The sequence below is a fragment of the Crocodylus porosus genome, unplaced genomic scaffold, assembly GCF_001723895.1.
Source record: "Crocodylus porosus isolate Cpor-Errol unplaced genomic scaffold, CroPor_comp1, whole genome shotgun sequence".
Taxonomy (NCBI): domain Eukaryota; kingdom Metazoa; phylum Chordata; order Crocodylia; family Crocodylidae; genus Crocodylus; species Crocodylus porosus.
This window is the reverse complement of record NW_017728920.1, coordinates 5573324-5583277: the sequence shown is the minus strand read 5'-3', so window position 1 is coordinate 5583277 and position 9954 is coordinate 5573324. Positions and strand designations below refer to the sequence as shown.

At 48.5% G+C, this 9954-nt stretch overlaps 1 protein-coding gene across 3 annotated transcripts in view; it reads right to left on the bottom strand.

The window, feature by feature from the left end:
* HKDC1 (hexokinase domain containing 1) overlaps nucleotides 1-9954 on the bottom strand; it is a 54684-nt gene that overhangs the window by 30842 nt on the left and 13888 nt on the right. For all 3 annotated transcript variants that reach the window (XM_019538519.1, XM_019538518.1, XM_019538517.1), the window contains one exon: nucleotides 7667-7829. In XM_019538519.1, coding sequence (XP_019394064.1) covers nucleotides 7667-7829 — 163 coding nt within the window. The remainder of the gene's footprint in view (nucleotides 1-7666; nucleotides 7830-9954) is intronic.

The window sequence follows — 9954 nt, the reverse complement described above, 5'->3', positions numbered from 1 at the left end:
AGGTAAGCAGGGGCCCGTGGTGGGAGGGACTTAGCCCAGCTGCGGGGAGGCAGCTGAGAGGAGCCCTCCCCTGGCTCCTACTTCGCCCAGCCCACCAGAGAGCCATGTGACCAAAGCCATGCAAACAGGCGTGCTTCTGGGCCTGGCACACGAGTTAGCACAGGAGGGTGAGCAGGAGGGCCCGAGGCCCTGCCAATGAGCCCCAAGAGAAAGTAGTCAGCCAGACTACCACCAGTACAATGCGGATGGCCCCCAAGGATCCCTTCCGAGACCAAGACCTCCACCCAGACGGAGCCCGTGGTTCAGGGCTCCACGCAGATGGAGCCTCTGGCTCTTGGCTGTGGGGGCTGTCTGGCACGATTCCAGGCACATGGGACCGGGAGCATGGCCACCCCCCCTTGCGGGTTCTGCTCCACTTTGGAGTCTCTGAGGTGCCAGATAGAGGCGCTCCAGACTGCAGTCCAGAGACTGCGTGCCATCCAGGATGGCAAGCAGGAGATCAACTCCTACTGCCAGGCTCTTCACCCCATGAAGGCCGAAGGTCGACCAAGGTCACTTTCCAGGACAAGGTGGGACTTGAGGATCTCCCACAGTCTAGCCAGGGGGGTGGACCAAGGTGGTCAATGGACCCAGGGCCTGCTGCACCAAGGTCCCCTCCCCTCTGGAGCTCTGCAACAGGTATGAAACCCTTTCAGGCCCAGTAGAGCCTGCAGAGCTGCCAGCTCCTGCAGGCAAGGGAGGTTCACCAACAGCTACCACCCCCACTCTCCCTAAGACTAAATGAAGAGTGGTCATTGTGGGAGACTCCCTCCTGAGGAGGACCGAGGGAATAATCTGCTGTGCCAGCCCCTTAGCATAGGAGGTCTGTTGCCTCCGGGGAGCCCATAGCCGGGACATAGCAGGGAGGATCCCAAGGCTTATCTGGCCCTCTGACCACTACCCTATGCTCCTTATCCCTGTGGGCATAAATGACATGGCTCGGAGCAATCCCAGCCAGGTCATGAATGGCTACAAGGCCCTGGGAACAGGGCATAGGGGGTTGGGGGCACAGGTGGTATTTTCCTTGATCCTCCCGGTTTTGGGTCATGAGCTGAGGAGAGATGAATCGAGGTAGTCAACCAAAGACTGCGGCGCTGATGTCATCACCAAGGCTTTGGCTTCCACAATCACAATCTGCTCTTTTGTGAGAGATGCAGCGGTCTGCTGGGGAGACCTCACTTCACTATGGAGGAGGCTCTTCTTGGCCAGAATGGCTGACCTGCTTAACCAGGCTTTAAACTAAGCCCACCAGGGGATGGGTGGACAACCACCAATGCGAGCCCGCTAGGCAACCTTAAAAAAAAAAAGGGAAGCTGGGAGACAGCGACCACGAGCTGATCACTTACTATCCATCACAAAGCTGGAAAGTCAGTCAGCAATGCAGAGGTCCTCAACTTTAGGAAAGCTGACTTGGATAAGCTCGGGAGGCTTGTTGTTGAGGCCCTAACAGGGTACTTTGCGTCGGTTTTTCATCAACCCAAAGGGAGCGCAATGCCTAGCATGAGGGATGGCCAGGGTGAGTGTGAATTTATACCTAGCATCAGCTTGGACCTTGTAAAGGAACACCCTGAGAGGCTGGACACCTTCAAGTCAGTGGGTCCTGACAGATTGCACCCCAGAGTACTTAAGGAGCTGGCAGGAGTCATAGCCCAGCCACTGGCAAAGATATTCGAAAACTCCTGGCACTCAGGTGAAGTACCTGAAGACTGGAAGAAGGCCAATATAGTACCCATCTTCACGAGAGGGAGGAAAGTAGATCCAGGGAACTACAGGCCAGTCAGCTTGACCTCCATCCCTGGAAAGGTTCTGAAAAAAATTATCAAAGAGACCATTCTTGGTAAGCTGGCTGATGGCAACATCCTGAGGGACAGCCAGCACGGGTTTGTTGCAGGTAGATCTTGCCTGATCAATCTCATCTCCTTCTATGACCAGGTGACATATCACCTGGACAAGGGAGAAGAGATTAACATCATATATCTGGACTTTTAAAAAGCCTTTGATCTGGTGTCCCATGATCTCCTCTTGGAAAAACTGGCCAACTGCAGCCTTGGCTACATCACAGTCAATGGCTGGGGACTTGGCTCTGAAGCCAGACTCAGAGAACGGTGGTCAACCGAAGTGAATCATTAAGGCTCTCTGTGACCAGTGATGTCCCCCAAGGCTCCATCCTTGGACCTGTTCTCTTTAACATCTTTATCAACAATGTGGATACTCATGTCAGAAGCAGAATGACCAAGTTTGCCAATGACACCAAAATTTGAGGTGGAGCATCCACACCTGAGGATAGGCTAGTGATCCAGACTGCCTTGGACAGGCTCAAAAAGAGGGCAGATACAAACCTGATGACATTCAACACTGACAAATGTAGGGTACTCCACCTTGGGGAAAAAACCTGCAGCACACTAATAGGCTTGGCAGTGCTATGCTCACTAGCACCATGGCCGAAAGAGACTTGGGGGTCATGATTGACCACGAAATGAACATGAGCCACCAATGTGATGTCACAGCTGGTAAAGCAAACAAAACTCTGGCTTGCATCCATAGATGCTTCTCAAGTAAATATCAGGATGTCACCTCCCACTGTACTCAGCCGCTTGGTGAGGCCACAGCTGGAGTAGTGCATCCAGTTCTGGGCTCCACAATTCAAAAAGGATGTGGAGAAGCTTGAGAGTCCAGAGGAATGCCACATGCATGATCAAAGGGTAAGAGAATAGACCTTATGAAGAAAGGCTGAGAGCCATGGGACTCTTCAGCCTGGAAAATCGCAGGCTTAGGGGTGACCTGGTGGCTGCCTATAAGTATATCAGGGGTTTGCATCAGGATCTGGGGGAACGCCTGATCACCAGAGCACCCCAAGGGATGACAAGGTCCAATGTTCACAAGCTCCTCCAAGACTGTTTTAAGCTGGACATGAGGAAGAACTTTTTTTTTTTTACTGTCCGAGCCCCCAAGGCCTGGAATAGACTCCCTCCAGAGGTGGCGCAGGCACCTACTCTGGACTCTGGATCCTTTGATCCTAAGCTGACTTCCTGCCCTTGGGACAGGGGGCTGGACTCAATGATCTCCTGAGGTCCCTTCCAGTCCTAATGTCTATGAAATTTATGAAGTGCTGGCCCCCCAGGATCCAATCCCAGTGCACAGAGCATTGGGGCGACACGTAGGTGGTACACGTGCACCCCAAGTGTGGTGGTGCACCCCCTACCAAAAGGTACCGCCGATACTGTCGATGGTACCTGTGGGTAGTTGCCGCTCACTACCACCCCTCCACCCCCCAAAGCCGACACCAGCAGCAGCATCTGTGAGCAGACAGCAATCCCCACTGGCCACCGACGACACTGCCAGTGGCATCTGCAGGTGGTCGCCAGTCCCTGGTAGGCGCTCACCAACAGTGCCAGTGACATCTGTGGGAGCTCCCGCTTACCGCCGCCACACTCCTGCCACCACTGTGCCCCCCCAGCTGCTGGGGGTATGCATCGTTCATGCGGAGGGTGAAAGGGGGAGCACCAGGTCCCCAGATTCCAATCGTGGCACACCGAGCAGGGAGGAGCCAGTGCCTGCTCCCAGGATCCAATCCAGTCCACAGACTAGTCCTACACCACTGATCTGGCCTGCGGAGCCAAAAATATTCGAGTATCACTGATTTAGACCATAATATTGAAGAAAGTTGCCTAACCAATCATTGCCAAGTGCAGCCCAAAAGGCCCCTCCAACAAAAAATGTATGTGAATTGTCAAGGAAAAAAGAGAATTATTGTAATTACTAATGCTATTATAGTTATTTTGGAGGAAACTACGCATCAGATTAGTCTTATCTTGGAAACCATCTCAGAGTTTGAGCTAATCAAAATCATCAAATTTTACAAATTAAACCAACTATTTTAATTGGATGTCTTGAGATTTTCCTGAACATTTTACAAGAATTACATTTTTGTTAATTAACCAGCTCCACTTTAAGCTTTTACTCCCATACTTCTTATATAGCTTCATAACAGAAATCCAGTTTTACCTCCATGCTGCAAAATCTGCTTATTCCCTCTTCCTCACACACACGACAGCCCTCTCCAAAAAATCAGAAGTGTGGAGTGTTTATGCAGCCTTGCATGATCTAAGCTCCATGATACAAATGCCAGATTGACTTATATCGAATCTGGCCCCAATAAGCAAACAGGAAATACCGCCGTAATTCTCTAAGCTAGTATCATGAAGGAGAGAGAGAGGAGATAAACTGGTTTATTCAGTAAACTATGGCATTAGTCAGAAAATTAATAATTAAATGATGGAACATGAATGATGCTTTGTTAAATAAAACCTACTTCAAATATTCCAAGAGCTAATTATACTTAACAGCTTGATAATTTAATCACATTCCTATACTGCACTCAAATCTGTTGAAAGTTTTGTCTGCAAAAAAATAAATCAATGGATAGTTAAGTGAGACCACAAAAAAATTAGCCATTCAGAACAGAGTTTACACAGTCCTGCATTAGATCCCATCATGCCTTATTGCTGGTACAGGGGGAACCTAATCCCAGGCTCCCCCTGCATCAGCAAGATGCAGGCTCCTGTGACCGGGAAACCTATATACTGCAGTTAAGGCTCACAGCCACAGGCAGGGCTGTCCTTAGGTGGGCATGAATCGGGGTGACCACCCTGGGCCTTGCACTTTGGGGGGCCTCATGGAGCTGAGCAGAGTGCCCACAGCAACTCTGCGCTGCCCCTGGCTTCACGTCCAACTGCTCAGCACCCCCCTACCACTGAATCCTCCGCCTCTGGCCACTCTGCACCCCTTGCCCGCCACCGAATCCACCACCGGCTTCCTCACGTCCGGGGGTAAGGCATCGCACAAGCTGATCTGCCCCGGGCACTGCACCCTGCTCAGGTCGCCTCTGGCTACAGGGGCACCCCACTCACCTGTAGGACTGGAGAATCCCCTCAGCACCATTCTCCCTGCACAGGGTAGGGGGTGAAACCTGCAATCCTCTGGCCCGAGGGGGTTCTCCACACCCCTGGGACAGGGAGGTCAACCTGTGGTGATCCTCTGGCCCCAGGGGTTTCCTGCATCCTGGAGCCCTAAGGATCACAGCTGCTGCAATCTCTAGGGCTTGTGGGGTTTTCCACTGGGCATAATGCACTCCTGTAGTTGGAAGCCCCATTAGGTGATGGGACTCCCAGCAGCAGGGGAGACCCTGCTACAGGTGCAAATTAAAGTTTAGTAGCAACCAGCTATAAAATTAGTATATGTTTTCACAGTCTAACTTCATAGGTGGTTGGACCTTTTTATGGGTGATAGCTACTTTGTATGTGTAGCTGGTCTCCAGGTAATTACACAATTCCTGTAATGTGCAGAGGGGGCCTATAAGACGTCAACAAGTTCTTGAAGAAAAAAAAAATATCCATGCCAAGAAAAGTTGCCAACAGCATTTTAAGTTTCCTGCACAAACAGTTTCTGCATCTCCAATCTGCACCTGTGCCAGACAGAGCCCCACATCTGGGTCTTGGCTGCCTGAAAAGTATACATGTACAAAGGAAAGATTTTTAATATCTTTGCTAGATCAAGCACATATCAACTAACCATAACTTAAACAGGAGTCTAACTGAGATGAGGAAGAGGGAGATGTTGAAACTAATGCTATGCAAGATTTTAGTCACCCAAATGTTACAAGAACTTGTAGAAAAAGTAGAGATGAAACAAAAAGCTAAAAGTTTTCCAAACTAACCTCTGGCTTGCCGATAAAGCCCTTAAATCAGAGGTGGGCAAAGTCCGGCCCACGGGCCAGATCAGGCCTCTGACTTGACTATATATAGATTCATGGATTATAGAGTCAGAAGGAACCACAATGGATCCTCGTGTGCGACCCCCTGCCCCTGGCAGGAAAGAGGACCGAGGTCAGATGACCTTAGCCAGGTTGGCAGGGCAAACAGCAGGCAAGGAGCTGCACCGGGGCTAGGATCTTGCAGTGGTGACAGCAGAGTCCAAAGCTGGGGCAGAACTGTGATCCGCTGCCCACGTGCATGCCGAGGCTGTAGGCAACAGATTGTGGCTCTGCCCTAGCTCCAGACTACACAGTCACCACAGCGAGGTCCCAGCATTGGCCCCAGAGTAGCTCCTCACCCAGCTGCATGCCCTGCCAGTACTGCTGAGGCCAGTCTCCACGGAAACCCTGGCCCCATGCTGTCATTGCCCCATCATTGCTGGGGTCTCCATGAAAACCAGCCACAGCAATGTGGGCAAGAGCTGCTGGGAAATGGGAGTCCAGCCACTGTCTGGATCCACCATTTTGCCCAACCCTGCCTTAAATAGGAGTTGGAGTACTTAAAAGCTCAGACTTAGGAAAGCCCAAGAAAGTTTAGTGAATCCAAACCCATGCTGCATTCCAGTGATGGGAGCTCTAAGAAAGAAAGTTCTTCTGTTCTACCTGGAAGGGGCTGATCTTCATCTGCCATATGAATATCACAAGTCCAAAGCTTACTACCCCAAAACCTGCTGCAACTGGGTCCTACAGACTGGATGAGTTGCTTTGGGCAGGTTCAGTTTCAGCTACCTTTTGTTCAGCCATTTCAACTGCTCCCTGCATTTCCCAGGAGGGATCTGAAGGATAGAATATCTCTAGTTGGTTGATTTGGTAGTACATACATATTTCTAGTTGGTTTAGTTGTTACTGCTGCTCAAAATGAGTGACTTCATTATACACAATGAACAGCTGCCTGACAGATTACACATTCTGGGAGAGAGAGGGGGAGAAGAAGTTCACTAATGGAAACCAAAACTGAGGAAGCGTTATATAGTTAACTCAAGAAATTATGGATTGGGAGAGTCAGAATGAAGTAATTAGAATTTGAGGACAACACAATACTTAGGGTCTCAAACAAAGCCCACAATCCTTCAGTTTGATTATCTCCAGCCTCCACACCCCACCTGGCACTCCTTTTAGCAGAACTTCTTATAGTCAATGATTCTGGTGTCTGTGGAATACATATTTTTCCATGTATTTATCCAGCTCAATAAGAAATGTGTTTGGCTGTGTGAAGCTATATCTACCTTCAAAATCAAAACATGATATACTCTTCAAATGGCATTTTTTCTACTGGACTGTAGTGGGGCCCCTCATCAGAGATTCAAAGTTGCTTTGAGCATTGCCTAGCACCAATGGCTAAGACTAAACTGGTATTTTCATGTTCAATAATAAAGGTTTTTGTAGCCAGCCAGCCACATTTCTAATAAAAGCAACATCCATACATAGGCACAAAAGACATTGTACATAGTCATCTCCTCTGAAAGAACATTTTATCTGAAATATATAAGGCATACTTAGAAATAACTTTTTGTTCATAATCCACAACTGACTTTTATTTGCAACACAGTTATTAGGTAAGCACTATGTAGAGCTGAGTCATCCCCAAGCTGCTGGTCTCCCCCTATTATGGTCAGCTGCAGCATTAACATTCTCTTGAAACTAATGGAATGCTAAAATGGACCTGGCACAGCATCAGAGCTATGTAGTACTGATCTGTAGTTGCCAAGATATTCTAAGCTTGAAACAGTTTTGAGCTGCCAAATGTTTAAGACCTCCTGGAGCCCTTTTATTCCAAATCACAGTTGCCTTGATGCATGCACAAGGTTCACTCACCTGAGCCATCAGGTATTGATCGTACAAATGTTGGCAGCATTTTTACTGCAGCTGTCGGGTTTGTGTCCCTTCCAAGGCCCTTCACCATCTCGGTCTGGAAGCGAGTCATCAAGTCAAGTAGTACATCATCAGAAAGACGCATGTGATAAAGGTACCTGTCGACCTGAAACAGGACATTCGGGACATCACTATTTACTATCTCCGAGATAACAAGGTGCCTTTAGTCAAGGATTAGGGCACCTTTGTATAAGGCACTGTACAACAACAAAATCCATCCTAAGCATTTTACACTGAAAGTATATACAGGATGCTTCCTTCATCCTTACAAGGATTCACTAAGGCAGGATTTTTCTGCCCCTCCCTATCATTAATTTTGAGTTACACAGAAAATTGTTTTGCTGTGCAAATACATATGTTAAGGAGTTTAGTGAAATGGTATCAGTACAGAGCTAAGTACAAAGATCTCTTTCAGCTCTGCCACTGACTGAATGACTGTTCAGACTCATGTTATATCTATAAAAAGGAAGTAATGATATATGTGCCCAACCCACAGATGTGGGAGAATTACTTAAAATGTATAAAGATAATCACAGTGGCTACATGTTAGATAAGTACTAACGCTGCTTGTTTGATCCTGCCCGCACCAAGAGGTGGGGAAGAAAAAAAGTCTATACTGGCATTCCCAAGAAGTTAAGTGGAAACAGGGTCTAGGAAAAAGGCTTATTCTTTCTATATCCTTGTCATCATGAACGCTGTGTGCCCCTGGAGGCTCGGGGGCACAGCAAACTCCTGCAGGAGGTGGCACTTTCAGCAGTGGAAACGCCAGACTGTTGACTAGAGCAGACAGCTACACCCAACTCCCTCTGGCAAGTCCTCTCTGGTGGATCAGGCAGCTGAGCTGATATGCTCATCTCCCTGGCTGTGAAGGCAGATGGCAAGAGCTATGTGGACAGTGTAGGGCATCAGTTCAGGTGCAACAGGACCTGATGGTCATCCACAGTGTCAGGATCTCAACACTCTTGTGCCACTGGATTCAGAAAGGGATGGACAAGAGAGTGAGAGCAACTCTGACCAACTTTTCCCCACTTAAATCCAGCTCACATGCAAGTTATGACATATCATCCCCACAGACACTCAAGTCCTGTGGCAATGGGCAAGCAGCAGGTGTGAATACACTGGGAGCTGGAGCTGCAGATCTGAACACAGGCAGCTCAGGACATAGGGTCACTTTTCACTGTACTGAAGCAGTGGAATATGGCAGCCCCCACATTGCTTACCTCCCTAGCTTGAGAAAGGGGCTAGCAAAGGTGCCCTCATCATTGCGTGCTTCACCTTGACGCTAGTTAGCATACCATAACTGATGGGCATCCTACTATATTGGTAATTTAAAATCACACAAAAAGACAAAGGTGACACCACTCACCATTGGTGCTTGGAAGGTGTGCTAATGGACTCTACAACAGCAGATAAGAGCAAGAGAACAGCTGTAGTTGGCAGAGAACTGGACAGATTCAACATTCAGATAGGAACCCCAAGTGAAACTTGCCTAGATGAAGAAGGACAACTCACTGAACAAGGAGCCACCTATACCTCCTTTTGGAGTGGCTGTAGTAAAGAAGAGCAACGTGAAGCTGGTGTTGAGTTTGCCATCAAAACACAGCTAGTCAGCATGCTTACAAATCTCCCAAAGGGACTGAATAACAGACTCACACTGATTAGACTGGACATTAGGAAGAACTTCTTCACAGTTAGAGTGAATAAAATCTGGAATGGGCTCCCAAGGGAGGTGGTGCTCTCCCTTACCCTGTGCGTCTTCAAGAGGAGGTTAGATAGGCATCTGGCTGGGGTCAACTGGACCCAGTACTCTTTCCTGCCTATGCAGGGGGTCGGACTCAATGATCTATTGAGGTCCCTTCCAACCCTAACATCTATGAATCTATGATGACATTCCCACTGTCTGGGCAAAGATGTACAACTATAACCAGTGCCTATGCACCCACCATGACCAACCCAGATGCAATTAAGAACAAATTTTAAGACCTGGAGTCTCTTATCAGTTATCACAGAAGTGCTGAAGGCAGACAAGCTCATCATCCCAGATGATTCAAATGCTAGAGTTGGCACAGATCACCAGGTATGGCCAAGCGTCATTGGAAAAAAAAGCGGCCTTGGGAAATGCAACAATAGGCTCCTCCTGCTGAGAAAATGTGCTGAACTTGACCTCCTTGTCACCTGCCAAACCACAGCAAGAAGTCTTGGATGCATCAGCACTCCAAGCACTGGCATCT